The 17,651-nt window shown below is 42.1% G+C and overlaps 1 protein-coding gene across 4 annotated transcripts in view; it reads right to left on the bottom strand.

The window, feature by feature from the left end:
* TSPAN12 (tetraspanin 12) overlaps positions 1-17,258 on the bottom strand; it is a 43,731-nt gene extending 26,473 nt beyond the window's left edge. Inside the window, exons 1-4 of one of the 4 annotated variants that reach the window (XM_068996657.1) lie at positions 17,117-17,258; positions 16,643-16,779; positions 2,830-2,912; positions 2,059-2,194 (exon numbers count right to left, since the gene is read on the bottom strand). In XM_068996657.1, the coding sequence (XP_068852758.1) occupies positions 2,059-2,194; positions 2,830-2,912; positions 16,643-16,708 (285 nt within the window). In that variant the 5' untranslated portion in view covers positions 16,709-16,779; positions 17,117-17,258. Of the gene's footprint in view, positions 1-2,058; positions 2,195-2,829; positions 2,914-3,336; positions 3,416-10,934; positions 10,940-16,642; positions 16,780-17,116 lie in introns of those variants that run through there. The other 3 variants (XM_068996666.1, XM_068996676.1, XM_068996684.1) reach the window with 3 other exon arrangements.
* Positions 17,259-17,651: the final 393 nt, after the last annotated feature.

Raw genomic sequence — 17,651 nt, 5'->3', positions numbered from 1 at the left:
ACACACTTCAGTTGATTTATTTCCAGATGGCACTAAAGGCTATAAATGATTTTTTCTTTCCACTTGCAGTGTAAATAAACTGAAGGCCAAAACTAGTTTTAACTTCATTTTCTCTTGAAATAGTTAGGTGGGCTTTTTCAAAGCTTATACTGAAAATGACGTTCTCTTTCCCCAGATACTATGTGGCATTGATCTACATCGTATAGTTGTTTTTACCTGTTAATTAATTTAATTAGTATTAAAAACTATCACAACTATAAAATAAAGAACACATTATGAAAGTAATCTTATAACCTTACGAAAACCCCCTAAGGCTTAGTAAGTTTATCATATTTTATTACTTTCACTATTTAGATAAAACAGAAATATGTACAAAGACCTTTTAAGGTATGTAAAAAAGATTACTAAAGAAATAATTACATGGTATGAAATTACATTAATCCATTACTCTGAAGCATGTGCCCATAATTAAGTAATTATCTTAGAACTTGTTCCCATTGACTTTAACTTTGCAAGGTTAAGATCTAGAAATAAAAAATGCAGGACTATTCTGATACTCTAATACATTCAGATTTAAATGAGAGTTTTCCCCAACAATACAGTTTTGAAAGAATAATCTTCACATTGCAAACAGGCTTAACAAAATATCTGAAAGGAGAAACAGCACTGCCCTCTTGCAACTGAGGAAAATTCCTGCTTGCAGATGTTCAGCTGGAAATATCAAATAAAGCTTTCTCCAACCCTCTCAAATTAAAAAAAAAAAGAAGACATTTTAATACAAAACCCCAATACAGTTTTGTAACTGTTTATTCTGCAGTTAGAATATTTGTGCTAGAGAAAAGCTAAGGTTGCATAAATCTGTCAATTTCTCATGGTGTTTCATGGTCATTTCGTGCAAAATCCGTCAGGTTTAGGTGTCACATACTTAAGCCTGAACAGATCCACAAGAAAAATTCAACTGAATGCACTTTGTGAGAACCCAACTCCGTGAAAAACCCACACTGCAGTGAAAAAACAGCAGGAGCCCAACTCTACTTGTATAGGACCCTGGATAGTCTCAAGAGCTGAAGGGTCGTATCTGCCCACTTTCTCTTACTGTAATTAGAGTAGTCAAGTCTGATACACCTCTTTCACATCCATTGCTCCTGCTCTCTTGGACTTACAGACTGCTTGGAATCCTGCTTATCCTCATGTTAAAAAACAGAGTCCAATTCTGCAAAGAGCTACAGCTACACTTTTAAGAAGCATACAGGTACGTGGCACTCTTGGATTTCAGTCCTGCCAACAGTCTAAAAATTTTAACTCTAAACCTTTAAAATCTGTGTGAACTTGATGGGCTTTTGTTGGAATGGCATTTTTTTGTTTGTTTTTGGTTGACTGTTTCTTTTATTGTCCTCAAATTCACTGACTTCCAGATGGAGAAAATAGTTGGCTCCCTTGACGGTCAAAGCCACGTCACAGTTAAACTGTACACAGAGCCACGTGCAGGCTGCTTCCAGCTCAGTTATATACTCTCCAAACAAAGGAAAAAGTTGAGTACTTGGAATTTACTTTTAAACTTGCTTGCAACCAAATGCAACTGAAAAATTCCACATCCATGTAAGAAAAGACAAAGCTTCTGAACACACTCAGAATTAACTTCTGTCAGCTACAAGTGCTGTTACTTTACACACACAGTCAAATTGTGGAATAAAGCAAAGCCTAGGTGAGGTAGCTATTGCACAGCTAAGAGTCAAAACAGTAGCATATGGGTTTATTTCAGAGTACTGAGACTCATGTCCCTATAATTATTAGTACTTAAGAGTTTGAGTTATTTTTTCCTTCACCAACTCCTCTACTAAATGAAGTGGATTTTTGCAGCTGAGACACTGCTTGTCTTTCAGTCACAGCATAATGCAGTCTAGGCAATAAATTATTTCCTACTGTGTGCTTTGCAATTACAATTCCTCACCAATACCATAACTCAACATGGCAATAAAAAATAATCACTATTTATCAAGTGCCTGTGGATTAAAACCTTTCTAATTCCTGAAACAAAAGAGAAGTTATGAAACATACCCAGACAAGGAGCAACAGATTTCTTTTTACCGTTCCACAGTACCCCAGCATTCCAACTATGATGAGGAAACAGCAGACTGCAATCATAACCGGGTGGACCACAGGAAAGTAAGTCAAAATGACAGCCTCCTCCACCCTAAAACCAATCAGAACAATAATCAAAAAAAGCACAATCACACAAAAATGATACATAGGAAAAAAAGTACAGCCATTAAAAAAAAAATGGTTGATTAGCAGATGTATTCTTTCCAGCACCTTACACATTTCACAGAAATCTCTTCAACATGGTTTTAAGGTCAAATGGTGCATTTGAGTACCAAAAAAGTAATGCATTGTCCAAAACCTCTCTGGAGTGAAGGCAATCTTCCTGTCCTGCACTTGGACAGTAAGTAGCACAGTGAGGCCCTGTTTTATCACGAGAGCTCATAAACACTGGTGCAATAAAATTAACAGAATTCCTAAATCTCTGGACTGAATAAAGTATTCAAAACTAAATAGTAATATAATATGATTACAAGTTGTCAAAGGGCCAAAAATTAATCCCTGTCAGAAGAGAAAGGCACAGGATTGAAACCCTATCCTTCCCCTTTTCTAATTTCAACTGATGCCTGAAATTGTGGCAAAAAATGCACCTTTAAATAAAAAAATTATTAATTTAACTGAAGGATTCTTAATTCTACAAATCCTAATTAGGAAGCTTGTCATACAGAATAAACAACATCTATCACAATCAGTCACTCACACAGATTAAAAGTTTAACTAAAGCTTTACCTTGTTTCTGCAGTTAAAGTGAGAACATTATTCAAGTAGTCTCTCAGCCAAGCAGAAACACCTAATATGCTGATGGACATCAACTAAAAAAAAAACATTAAGTTATTTATCATGTGTTTAAAGCAAATTGCAAGATCATTCATAATTTAAGTAGAGGATCAATCATCACTAGTATTTTTCATGTATTCATTTATTTGAACAACAGTGTCCTCAAAACTGTACTTCTGTGTGCTTAGAATTGGTTTGTTGCCCAAGTATTAGGCAGCCAGTGACGATAATCTTCTTTTCCACCTAGTGATGCTACTGCTGGCTCCTATCCCACCACTGCACAACACACCATAGAAACAACAGGAAGGGCTTACACTGCTAAAATCAGAGACTCTTTCAGGGTTCACAAGTGATACACATCAGTCTGCATGAAATCATGAAGCTATGCTCAGGTACACAGCTAGTGAAGAAAAATCTGACAGAACAGTACTGATATATTGACACACAGAAGAGATTTACCTTTGGGTTAAATTTAGAAGAATCTGATTCTCTTGCTCATGCAGATAGAGTCACACCATGAACACTATGTCTCAGTTTCCTGAACCATAAAATGAAAATAAAACTAACTGCATTTCAATTATAAACCATATAAAGCATTTAGGTACCTAACGTGTCAGGCATTTCAGAGGCATAAAGCCACTACACTTTTACCAGGACTGCTCCCACAGCAAGTAAATCCCCAAGACTGAACCCACCTAGAATTGCCACCACCTCAGCAGACATGGATTTTGGTCACCTGATGCCATCATACACTTCAGTACACCTGGAACTTACCAGGAGAAGCTCTGCCCTCCAATTTTCTTGAGAAGTCAAACCTGAACGACATGTTCAGAACCTGCCATGCTGTGACAGCACCAGCTCTGCTGCTGCTGTAGCAGAGGTACTGCCAAAGGACAAGGCACTCCTTATGCAGTTTCACGGGGGCACCTAGACCCGAACCACAGAAGACACAGGACCTCAGAAGCACCACTGTCAGGCTGAGGGAGGGACACCTAAGCATACTGACTCTCCTGAATACTACTGTTTTCATGCACTGTATAGGGGTATGGCAGGACACATCAGCATTATACTTACAGTTTCTTAAATCAGTAAGAAGTGCTAATCTCCTGTTTTCCTCAACATCTAGTTTCTCATATGCCTTCATATTCCCCCGAAGTTGTTTTGAAGAACAAGTTAAGTGGTTCAAATCTAACAGGAGAAAGCACTCTGTGTCCTTACTGGCTCCCCTGCCTGCAGCATGCCCACAGCAGACTACTTCTGCCTTTAAAGTTTCAGAGAACTCCCAGTAGCTATCCCAGAGCTTCTTCCTAGTTTTCAGATCTGATGCACAAAGTACAGGCACTGCCCTAGGTCTGGGTGCTGCCAGCAAGGGCTGGGTGCTTGGAATGCTGCAAGCATACTCTGAAAGCTAGCACATGCTACGGCTCTACTATGTTCACTCATGTTCTTTACACTCTGTGGGATCTGTTTTGGCTGGCGAAACAGTAAAGAAAATTTTCTATCGTCTTATTTGCAGGAAGCTGCAGGAACAAGGAAAACAAGATGACTGGAATCTCCTAAATAAATTCCTATCTCCTTGGAAGAAAGCATCAGGCAAACATACCACACAAGCAGTCAAAACACTAGAGGTAAAGCAGACTACGAACAGCCAGCCTACTTTCTTGTAGTCAAAAGGCAATAAAAATGTTTTTAACCTTCCACAATTCCCTGAAAGGCCTGTTGATACACACAGAAAAGCATTAGCTCAGATGACCACTCTCTTTATGGTAAAATATTTCAGATGAAGTGGGTTACTTCATTTTACAACAGTGGTGTTCAGAAGTGAGAAGTCCATCAAAACACTCCTCAGTAACTTTTAGTAAGAGCCACATAGTCCTGCTACAAAAACAGTACCAGAAAAATGATGGCTTTCTAAATAATATTCTTCCTCAAATAACAGACTGGTGGACTGCCTACTCCTTGCTGTCCATTAGGAACTCTCAGGCTGCACGAATTTTCTTTCAGCCTTCAGCATGCAGCAACACATTGTATACAGCAGTGAGAGGAGGAGGATTTCGAGGAAGGCAAGATTGCTCCTTCAGCAGAGGTAAGATTTGGCAGCATATTGAAGCATGCAGGTTATTCACAGACAACGGGGAGATCACAGAGCAACCAGGTTAAAGGCAGAGGGGACAGAAAGGACCCCCTGGAGACCAAAAGTACTGAGCAGAGACCTGTCACTAAGAGAATCATTCAGTTTGCTAGAAGAAAGGACTTGCATGCAAAGGCAAATCAGGAAGGACAAGAACTTTTATTTCTCTTTTGTCTGCCTAAATTGAGTCTTCTCTACCTAGATACGTATTTTTACTCACATAAAATCTGTGGAAAATCTAGGCAGATACATTACCAAGCTGAGGCCAACACATGGCTGTGTGACTTCTACAGAAATGCTCAATGACCACACCAGAGAACGTGACTCCCTCTTCACTTATGAACAAAAACTAGAAGAGAAGGACTGCTCCCTTTAACCTAGGAAACATAACCTTCACAAATAATGTAACTACATGAACACCATTTCAGTTTGTAAGCACAACCTCTCTATGAAAGGCCTCTTGCATCATTCAGAAAGATTTTAGCCATTTAGATTCCCCTGGCTGCTCTCACTTAGTGTGAATAGCTAACAGACAATTACTACTGTTTCTTGCTGATGTAAATTACATGCAAAAACATTCCATCTATAGAGCCTGTGAGAGCCAGGCTGCAGCTCACCCACCCACCTCTCCTGTGCCTGGCATGATCTCACCACCATTAACTGCTTCAGGTGTTACTGATTTCTGCTACTCTTCCAATGCACAAGAGTTCGGTCAGCATTACTCTGAGCAAGTACAATGCCTTACCTCACTGCTACACAGATGTTACACACAGATCACCTGTGCAACACCCTCCTGCCAATCAAACTCCTAGTGAGGCACCTTTGGGCACTGTATTTTCAAGAAAGTCCAAAAGTGAATTATTACTCTGAATGACCTGAAGGACAGAGTGCTGTGACACGCTCGATTCACAGGCAGGAAAGTTAGTAACAGCGTCCAACTGGGGCAGCAGAAAGGCATGGGTAAGAAAGTGAAGGCAAATACAAGAGGCTCCTCTTGAAAAAAAGGAGGCCTGTGAAAGAAACTGATAAAAAGCAATTCAGCAATAAGTTGATTACAAAAGGTGTATTCCACAGCACATAAGCCAGCAAGTGCTTGGCAGCTCTTCACTAACAGAAGGAAGTGATGGGGAAAAAGTTGCATCCCTTCTGATCAGCAGAAGTGAGCCTCAGGGCAGGAACACCCTGACAGATGATGACAGATGCCTTTGCAACACCGGACTGCCCTGCATAATGACTGATGTTTATTTTAGTGACAAAAGATTATCAAGCACTAGCTCCCATCCATCAGTCCACTTGCTCACCTGCTCCACAGCCACAAGGGAATCACAATTAGAACACAACACACATGTCTGACCTCCACAGCCTCCTGCTGACTCAACATGCAGATGTGCTGCCCTGTAAAAGCACTAAACATCCTCAAGTGCCAGATGACACCAAAAAAGCTCCAGGCACCCACCACTTCACACTACCTACAGCACATGCAGATCTTCAGCCAGCAGCACAGGAAGTCCATCAACACCAACACTACAACTCAGCTCAGGCACTCAGTAGGCAAGAACAATAACAGCCTCCCCAAAAACCTTGGTGTGCATCCAAACCCACCAGCAAATATCAGCAGGAACATCACTGCAATTCACTGCCAAGTGATTTTCAAGAAGTCATGGGCAGGGGCAAGGTCCTGATTACAGCTATTGTTGATTCATTTGAAGGATGGTAAAAAGGTCACCCCAAAACCTGGCAGTCCCTACTTCAGCCATTGTTTTGTAACTAATTTATATGTAAAATACAGTTAAAATCTGTATCAAGCAATCAGATGAAAGAACACAAGTTTATGACAAATAAAACTGCTACGATAATTCTCACATTAGCAGTAACATCATTTCACCAAAAAGTTTTCATTCAAGCTTCTCTGATGACAGCCAGTCTGCTGTGCTGTAAATATAATGTGATAGTATGCAGTAAAACATGTTTATTTGTTGCAGCTGGCTGCACAAGTCACTATGGGTTTAATTCTGAACTGTCACAGTATGTTGCATAGCCATCAACATGACACTGACGAGTTCACAACGATGCCTGCTGTCATACTCTATTTTAAATATATTTTCACACTGATTAAACAAAGGTAATAAATTCAATTTTTATATATGAGCAATATGCACACAATAACACATTAAATTTGTAAATGAATTTCTAACAAAGTTTCTAAAGCTACTAAGGTTTTCTCAGACAACTGAATTACAACATCCAACAACAGACTTCAGCTATTAGGAGCAATCATTTCCAAGCATAGTTTAAATTGCCTTTGGAACTCTTACATAAATTAGATATCAAAATTAAAATATAAAATCATCTGTAATTCATCAAGTATATATTTTTAGCCGTTATTTGGAAAGTTCTACTCCCACTGTCTTTGAGGCCATACCTACACTGGAAAATAAATCTGCATTTTCAATTAATAAATGAACATGGATTTCTGTCTTTAAGGGAACAAGTCCAATTGATACTGCTATTTGCACACCTGTGCTCACCCCTCATCATTTTTTTTTCATTCAAACATTCTAACACGTTCATTTTACTGTGCTCAAATTTGAGAAAGGGTTTTTCTTACCTATTAAACTGGAGAAAGATTAAAAGTATCTTCCATACCAAAAATCACACATGATCGTTTTTATTCTAACAGATGGGGTAAACAACTTCAGGCCATGCTTTGATATCCATAATGAAATGCTGACTAGCAGCATTACAGAGCAACCTGCTTTGCATGAAAAGCTTTCTGGCTCCAAGGAAATGACTTCCAAGATATGACAACATTCATCAGAATATGTCCTCTAATTTTAGTTAAAAAAAAAACAAACCAAACCAAACCACAAACAAACACACAAACCAAAACTTGTGAAAATCTTCCTGTTAAAATTGGTTTGGGTAATCTGAGCTATGATTTACCCTTACCAAGGGGGCAGGGGGATACATCATTACAAGGTCGTGAACAGAGTATGCTGAAATGCTTTTACAGGATTTTCACTATTAGGTTCAACATTCAGATCACTGAACTAACACAGATAACTCATGTCCATGGATAAACAGACAGCTACATTTTTTGGGTCAGAGGGACATAAGGGTGGAGGAGGGGGGACAAGAGGTCTTGTGTTTCTGTAGTACTAGCAAAACCATTGAAAAGTTTTGAGAAAGAAGAATTGCCTACAAAAAAGGGAAATCCCCTATTTCCTAAAAAAGGACCTTTAATTCGATAGATATTCCAATATTTTGTTTTAGCTAAACTTCCTACAAGGTTATGCCTTGGTCCACTCCCACCTCAGTAAACAGCTGAAGCATGTTCATATTTGCACTTTCAATCTGGGTTTGCTTGCACAGCTGCAACAGTGAGTTAGCAACCTGCTCCACATTTGGCACGGGCTGGAACTCGCACACTTTGCAATAAGGCAACTGCTGGAGCACTGACAGGTTGCTGAGAGGTCACCCTCCCGGGGAACAGGAGCAAGTTTTCCAGCAGGTGGCTGTTCAAGGCGCCCAGAGAAAGCACAGCAAGAGCCCAACCACACAAACAAGGCTGAGGTACAGTTCTGCTGTGTCAGACCCACATCAGCCTCTGGCTTGTGTAGCACAAGGGTACATTAAAAGCAAAGAGGGATGAGGAAGTCCATGCATTTCTTTAACCACCCTCTCTATGACTACTCAAGCACTGCACTTCTTGTCAGGACATGACTTGTGCCACTTTTCCCTCAAAAGTAAGCATCTCACTGTCAAGAAGTCTTTTGCTCTGTAGAGGTGCAGGCATGTGCTGCTCATCGCAGGTAATCCAGAGCAATGATCACAGCTCAAGCATCCCAATCCATATCACAATCCACACATCACCATCAAGATGACATGCCTTCACATACACACAATATACTCTTAATTTTGTTTCTCTAAGAGTTTGCTTTTATTCATGGACAGTAGTCAATCTCAGAGATACAGGCAAGTTATTTTTAAATTCACCATATATATATATATATATTTAACTGGAAGAGCAACACAAAGAAAAGAGCATGTATTTCCTATGATCCACAGGACTACATGTTAGCTGTTTGTGGGTTTATCACCTAACTTTCCTGTTTTACACATGAATACCCATGAGCACACAAAGATGATCAAAATGAACCTGCATTTTTATTTAAATCACATATTCCTATAAAAATGCACTAAATTAAACTGTCCCCTATACCTTGTGAAATAGCTACAAGATATTTTAAAAATTGTTATTATTCCTATGAGCTTTGTCTAGAGCCCACCACAGATTCAAGATGATAGAGAAGCTTCAGGGTACAGAAGCGTACTGGGTACAGGGTATTGGAGATTCACAAATAATTGGACAGCTACCTTCTACAAAAGGAGATGTGAATTTAAAGGAAAAAAAAAATGTAGAAGTACCTACAAGCCAGATGGACCTTTCCAGTTTGCTGCAGATTGTGGTTTACCAGTATAAGCACATAGTTTCAAAGATTTCCTTCTCCCTGAGCTACGGGCTCAAATCTTATCAGCACAGGTTTGTGATTCATCGAGGTTGATGCAACAAGTTCCACAAGTTAATTGTATTATCCAAAAAATGTCTGTGGTTCACTTATTACTGAATGCCAATTAAAAAGCATATTAATGCAATTTCTAACATTGGGGTGGGGTCTTGGGTTTGGTTTTTTCCTTTCCACTACCACATCCAACCACTGTTTTTCAGGACAGTTTTCCAGAAACTCATCCAGCAATCCACAGCTGACATGCCACTCAGGTGAGACATATCACCTACAAAGATACTTGGGATAAAAGGTTATATAGAGGTAGATAAAGTTGATTTAGGGCTGAACTCTACTTTGTTAGGACATAGTCTGGTAATGTAACAATGTTGTAAAAATAATACACCCTAAATACACCAAAAAGTAAAAGATTTCTCAAATACCAGAATTAAAAATACTTCTGGTCTTTTAAAACTCCTCCTATAGCTTCCTCTACTGAATGCATTCCTTTAAAAAGACAGCATATTCCCACAGAAGCCACAGTTATTTTCTTTATACAAAGAATGCTAAGAAAATCAGGTTTTAATTATGCATGTCTAAAGTGCAGTCTCTAAAATCAGAGTATATTAGCCTAGAATAGTTTACAGTGCTACAGGTACCTGGCCAGGCAGTGTTCATTTTAATGGATATTATTTGCCATTTAAACTTAAAACATTGACCCAAACTTTTCATTCCAAGTATCTACAAATCCCACCAACAAGAGTGGAAGTCAAAACACAGCAGAAACAACCTCTGTGCAGAATATGGTTTCACAGAAGGCAGGATAGACTGATTTCTTTCTCATGTCACAACAGACTTGAAAAATAAAGCAAAAAAAATTACAAGATTCAACACATGCATTTTAAGTTGGAGAAAACAGGAAATAAAATACACTGCCTCCAACCATCCTTAGTTACAACACTCATATTCACTTGCTCTGAATTCTCAAGTAGTACACATAGGCAAAACTAGAAGATGTAAGTGTGCAAAGCACTCAAATGGAAAACTAACTGGAAATTTGCTCCACTTTCATTTTATGTCATTTATTTTTCTAACTTTGCTCACAAACACAAGCTCGAGATAGATGCAAACAATTTCCACTACCTGCCAGAAGTGTTTATTGGCTGCAACTGCACAACTGAAATTAGATGGTACTGTTGAAGGAAATCTTAAACATTGCTCAACAGAAACAGCATATCCCTAGGCAAAAAAAGCTCGCAAGGTGAAAGAAAAGTGGCAACATCGCTGTCTTGGCTCAAACATCCACTGACACGATTAATCATCAGTTAAGAGATCCTTACCACCTGTGACACAGTCAACTGCAACTTACAACCTTGATTTGTCCGCAGCACTATAGTACAGTCAGCCTCAATTACAAGCAACAGAAGAGCAGCTGCTCCTGCCTCACATGCTCACCAGAAAAAAAAAAAATATTTTGGCAGTTTTCTCAAGACAGAAAGTCTATACAGACTTTTTCCTGCACCCTTCCTTCCAAGTTATACTTCGCTTTTCTTTAAAAAAATGAGAAAATTAATAAAACTACTGTGTTGCTTTTAGTTGCATTTACTATCACTATCTAGTTAATCTATTTCGACTATTAATAACGTTTTTAAAGAACATACATGGCTAAGCTGCAAAGGAAAGTAGAACAGCCTTGTATGTCTCAAAACTATTGCTTTGCTTAATCCCCTATAATTGTAAGCAGCCAGGAGGCTGAATTTTCCCTGTATTCAGCACCATTTGCTGGTTCCTGTTCTAGCACAACCCGCAGGGGGATACTTGCACTCCGGTATCTCCTGTGTTATGCCTGTGCCATTATTACAGGCTGACAATGTGCTGTGGCTGAAGGTCTGCCTAGTATAAATGCTTGTAAAAGGTGGTTTAACTGGGAAAATGACCACAGCAAAATACAGAACAATGGCAGCATCGCAAAGTGTGGCAAAGAGGGATGCTGTGAAGACAAGTTATGAAGTGCTCAAAATGAATGAAGATACTCATGTTACACCCAGGACTGCTACTGAGCTGGGACAGTGTCATGAGCTTGCCAATCCAGTAAAGCCCCACCAGAAGGAAAAACCCTGCAGTCTCATAAGCTGCATAAAATATATTTGCAAAGCTCAAAACTAAATTTCTCCAAGACCTGACACACAAACTATCTAGATATAACAAAGACCAGTATTGTCACTGAAAACAGAAAAATAGTAATCAGTAGGAACACGTCTTCCCTCAAGAACCACTAAGATAGGCTGCTTAGCTAAGTCTTGACCACAAAACACCAAATCATGCATTTTTGGAGGTCTTCTCTTTTATTAGGCTGTCCAGAATTTAATATACTGGAAATAGCAGCGTTACAGAACACAGAATCAAGTTGGATCCCTCAGTCTTGCAAATCACACTAAAAAGTGATGCCCATTCATGTATGTATGAGGATTGCAGAAGAATGAAACCAAATGTTAACTGCAGGGTTTAGTCTGAAGGATATCCTTGTACAGGACACCATCAAAAAAAAAAAAAGTCAAAAAAGTTAGAAGACTGAGGAAGTCCTGAATTTGCAACTTCCCCTCTATGAAAGAGACATCTTGCAGTCAGATGCATAATTCAATCGACCATGGAAAAAGCTTCCAGAAGGGTATCATCAGGTCTATCACCAGGGTCAGTCACTTAATCAACAACAGTCAGAGCATTGAAAACAAATTTATGTCCAACTTGTAAGAAGAAAGGCTTTCTGCAAGTTGCAGCTCCTGAAGTACCAATCCACTCACTTCCACAAAACCAGTGTTTTTCTGGAGCACTAAAGGCAGTACATTACTGGTCCATTACAAAAAATGATGAACCACTACAACAGAGCCTTGGACTTTCAGGCGACTGCTTATGGATTATTTACAGCTAAGCAGACTTTAGGTCAAAAGTAACAGAAAGTATTATGAACAACACTCTCTGCTTGCCTCCCTCTCATGCACACACAGGTACATCACAGGTCATCAGCTGAGCCCAGTAAAAAAAGTGTATTTTCAAACAGAGCACACAGCTGTACACTAATACTCTGGAGAACCTACAAGGATAGCAGAAGAGTGACTGATAAAAGCTCTCTCACCTCTCACTTCTCTGCTTCCATTGGCACTGAAAACAACCAAATAATGCAGACAGCAGTGTTTTGCCACCACCATCTGCACCTTCAGTTTTTCAGCAGTATTCATGATCAGACTAGCCAGTTCTGTTACCTTAAGGAGCTTCATATGCACTAGTCTATCCTCACCAAGCTGGCAATGACAAATGCTGAAGTCACACACTGGGACAGCTGCACACAGAACACACTTCGAAGCTCACTTCAGATGTTCTCTTCTAAGAGCTTGACAGTCAGACCTTACCAGCCAGTGACTACTGACTGTTGCAGAGTTTTATTCAGGACTTCAAAAGCTTCGTGCTCTCAGCTTGAAGAAAGCAATCCTTTTTGCACAATGTGTGGTTATACCTACTGCTGAACACCATCACAGTGAAACAAAAAGAGAATATCTCCCTATTCCAGCCAGGACCTGTAATCAAACCATGATTTTAAAAAGCCAACACATGCTGTTTGCACATCTTCACAGTTTTCAGCTGAACACTGATAATTGACACAGCCACTGGGCACATTATCAACAAGCTGGAAGCAATTGGGAGACAGACAATGGCCCTTGGGAAGGAAGAAAGCACAGGAAAGCAGAAACCCCTTCAAGATCAAGCTTGGAGAGAATTACATGTCTATGTCCCAAATCAAGAGGTCTGTACAGACCTTGGAATCACAGCATCACTCTTGTCTTTACCCATCAGGACAGAATCCACTGTTATCAGGAGGAACATGGCTGCATCTAATCTAATCTAAACTTCCTGACATCCAGCCCATAACCTAGGCTGGTATTTATCCAAGTAAGAACTAACATAAGCAACCAGCAAACTAAAGCTTTGCAGATGGAAGGAAGGGCAGCAGCAAGTGAAAACCACAAATGCCATGCCCATTCCAGTGGATAAGCACCTGCTGCTAGGGGAACTTTCCACAGGAGAACTGTACACCGTGGGTCATGCTATGACACTCAGAAATGGCAGCAGCAAAACTTCCACTAAGACGAACAGAAGAAAAGTCAAGCTCTGACAGAGGAAAAGATATGGGAGATTTCACTACAACAAGCAGCTGATAGAAGATTTATATTTAGCTGTTAAATACACATCTGAACAGAACCAGATAGGGAGTGGAAAGAGGTTCACGTTCATTCATCCAAAGTCTGATGTAACTGCTATACATTTAACTACCCACCCACCACACGTACTCCTCCTTAACACACAGTTCTGGAAGACTCAAGGGTTTTCTTGCTTATTTGTTTATTTGGTTTCAGCCAAAACAATGCATTCATCTGCTTTGCAAAATCCCAAGGACTCTAAATGGACTGGCCAATTTTTTCATTTGAGTTCCAACACCTGTAATTTTATACACATTACGGAAAACAGCTTTAATTCTTTGCAATATCCGTGGTGCAAGTCATCTGCTATGCTAGCATGTATTAGTTATTATTTACTTTTAATATTTTTATTATTTATTATTATATTAATGACATCTTGACATGCTTCAGCACCATACAGATTTCACTTAACTGTTTGGGTGTATTTTCCAGTGTCCAGGCCACAGCTAGAAAGACAAATTAAAGACAATTTTTGTATTTTGGAGACAAGATCAAGAACTTGCCATTTTCTTTACCATCACTTGTTATACCATAACAGACTCAAAAGATCTTTTATCCTATTATGACTAAGGAAAAAAAAAAATCACATTTGGTAAGTAAGGGGGACATTGTTATTAAAAGGGCAACAAAATCAAAAGAATGGGAAATTGTTTCTAGCAATTAATGCTTTAAACCAAATCTAGACATAACTTAAAAAGGGACAAAGCCAACAACAGGACCACATGACAGATGCAGTTAGTGCTGTTCCCCTGACAAGCTCAAAGATGCTGTGCAGCTCCATGCCTGAGGTCCACAAAAGAAACATGTGAACAAAACAATGAAAAGTGAGGAGCAATCTGACATGGAAAGGAACTTAAAATTTGAGCAAAGTGGCCAGACACATTTAAATCTCCTAGGTGAGATATTGATCTCCCTAGAGAGGTACTGCAGCACCACACACTAGCCCCCTCCAAAGAGAAGGGCAGGCTTTCCTACACAAAGAAAGCATTTCAGGACTGAAAAATGAAGCACTCAGCTCCAGCAACAAGCCTCCCATTGACACATGACACGTAACTGACACGGCATGAAGGCATAGCCTCACATGCAATGTGGGTACCACCTAAATGTCCACTTGAACTACAAAGAGCTGTTCCTGAACAATAAATCTGATTGTGACATAGTAGGCAACAAGAACTGAGAGCAAGGGAAAAGAGCAGGGGAAGCTTAAGGGGACAAAGCAGTGAGTTAAGGTGCAAGTAGGAACTGCTGAGGACAATGCAGGAATCATGGAAACCAGAGGAAAACAGCCAACAAACAAACAGCAGGACATAGTATTTTCAACCATGTCAATGTCCACGTGAATACACTCAGGTCTCATAGCACGTGTATAAAAATCCGAAGCTGAACTCAGGGCAGCTGAGGCCAGGGAACCTTCATCTTAAAAGAAAACACAGGAGTTTATATTTTGTATAGAATCCAGCAAAAATCATGATAATGCTAGAAACAATTACATTTTTTTTCTTCAGAAAGTTTTCCTCATCTTCTATTAAAAGATTTTATTCCTACACAGACTAAGGAAATAATTTTTCATCTCTACTAAATACAATATACAAAGTTACATACTTTCAACAGATTTTCAGATCACTTTCATTACACAGAAAGTACCATTCTGTTCCAAATGATGTTGAAGAGTTTTCTCTCTCATTCATATTCTGATTTTCACTTAGTTTTCAGTAATCATGGAACTTTATCTCAATTCCAAACCCCCTGCTTTACAGGGACACCTTTCACTAGAACAGGTAGGCTGCTCAAAGCTTGAACACTTCCAGGGATGGCCAGACAAAACTTCTCTGGGCAACCTGTCCCAGTGACTCACTACTATCACAGTAAAGAATTTCTTCCTTTGTCATATGTAATGTAAACCTACTCTCTTGCAGTTTGAAGCCCTCCCCCCTTGTCCTGTCACTACATGCTCTAGTAAATAGTCCCTCTTCATCTTCCTTCAGGCACTGGAAGGCCACCATTAGGCAACCTCAAAGCCTTCTCTCTTCCAGGCTGAAAAATCCCAATCCTCTCTGCCTTTCCTCACAGGATGGGTGCTCCACCCTTCTAAACATCTTGGTGGCCCTCCTCAGGACCCACTCCAACAGGTCAATGTCCTTCCAGAGCTGAATACAGGTGGAAAAAAAAAAACAGATATAAACTAGGTTTGGTCCCAGCCCATGTATTATCCCTGCATCAGTCAAGTCTACAGACCTCAGGAGCCAGCCCTTATGAACAGGTATGGGACAACATCCCTTTTGTTGTCTTACCCTTATCATGCACAAATCTCATCTATTCAGGTGAAAGAGATTTCATTTGTTGCAAGTGAGTCAAGACTCTGAAAATATCCATCCTGCTGCTTCTCCAGAGCTCCAAAAGTTTAAACAAGAGTTCATTGCACCCACTTGTGCTGAGAGTGAGAAATCCTGCTGCTATAAACACAGCTTTTACTGAAATCCTCAAAACAAAAGAAGGGCCCTTGCCTGCCAGTTAGGATCTGGCCACTGAACGCACAAAAAACTCTGGGCAGACTATTCAAATACCTGAGAAAGACTGGAGTTCATCTTGGGTCACAGGATGCCCTGAAACTCACCCAGTCAGGAACCCGCCCGTGAATATTCCCCTCTCTACATATTACAAGTACACAAATTCCCACGTGTAACCCTAATTCAATTTTACTTCCCACTGGTTTCCAAAGGCATTTTTTTCCCCCCAGTAAACAGTACTCCCTTGCTGTCTGGCACGGGGCCAAGGGCACCAGGGCGGTACCTCCTGCCCCGGCCCCGTGCGGGCAGCCCGCGGCCGTGCCCGCCCGGCGCCTCCGGGACGGCACCTGCCCGCGCCGCTGCACTCACCCAGAAGAGCAGGTTGAGGGCGTAGAGCAGGCAGCGCAGGCACTTCACCGAGTCCTCCCTGGCCATGGCGAGCCCCCGCGGGACACAGCCCCATCCTCTCACCACATCCTCCCTCCCGAGGCCGGGCCGCCGGCGCCCTGCAGGGGAAGAGGGGTGGGCGAGTCCGCCTTATAGAGGGACCAACGCGCAGGTGGAGGCGGCGGAGCCGCGCCGACCCCGGACCGGCCGCGCCCCGCGGAGACCCTCGGCAGCCTCCCTTCCCCTCCCGCCCCGCCTGGAGACAGCGATGGGCCAGCTGTTCTCATAAAAATAACAAATCCCCGGGCGGGGAGAAGCCACGGGCTACCCCAGAGGCACAGCGGAGCTGAGCCGAGGGCAACGGAGGCACGGCCCGGGGGCGCCGGGTCCCTCCCAGACCAGGATGGACGCGCTGCCTTGGGGAGGGAGGGCGGCCGGGGGACAGCTGCCACTTACCGCCCGGGCACCTCCCGCACTCACTTGCTCCGGCAAGGACTCATGGGGCCGGGGCGCGGCAGCGCAGCGCGGAGCCGCGGCGCCCATGCCCTGCGGCGGGCGCGGGGGAAGGTCCGGCCCGGCCCCGCGACTGCCCCGGCCCCTCCGCCCCGCCCGCAGCGCTCCGGCGGCCCGCGGCCCCGCACCCCGCGCATGCGCCGCCGCCAGCGCGATCCCGGAGCGGGCAACCTCCGGCACGGCCGTGCCGCTGGTTCCCGGGCAGGGCCGTACCCCCGGCAGGGCCGTGCCGCTGGTTCCCGGGCAGGGCCGTACCCCCGGCAGAGCCGTGCTGCTCGTTCCCGGGCAGGGCTGTACCCCCGGCAGGGCCATACCCCCGGCAGGGCCGTGCTGCTCGTTCCCGGGCAGGGCTGTACCCCCGGCAGGGCCATACCCCCGGCAGGGCCGTGCTGCTCGTTCCCGGGCAGGGCTGTACCCCCGGCAGGGCCGTGCCGCTGGCACGCAGCCTCCTGCCCGGTACCCTCGTTGTGGCGGGCTT

This window comes from Aphelocoma coerulescens, chromosome 1A (assembly GCF_041296385.1).
Source record: "Aphelocoma coerulescens isolate FSJ_1873_10779 chromosome 1A, UR_Acoe_1.0, whole genome shotgun sequence".
In the NCBI taxonomy this organism is placed as follows: Eukaryota; Metazoa; Chordata; class Aves; order Passeriformes; family Corvidae; genus Aphelocoma; species Aphelocoma coerulescens.
This window is presented reverse-complemented; position numbering and strand designations above follow the sequence as displayed.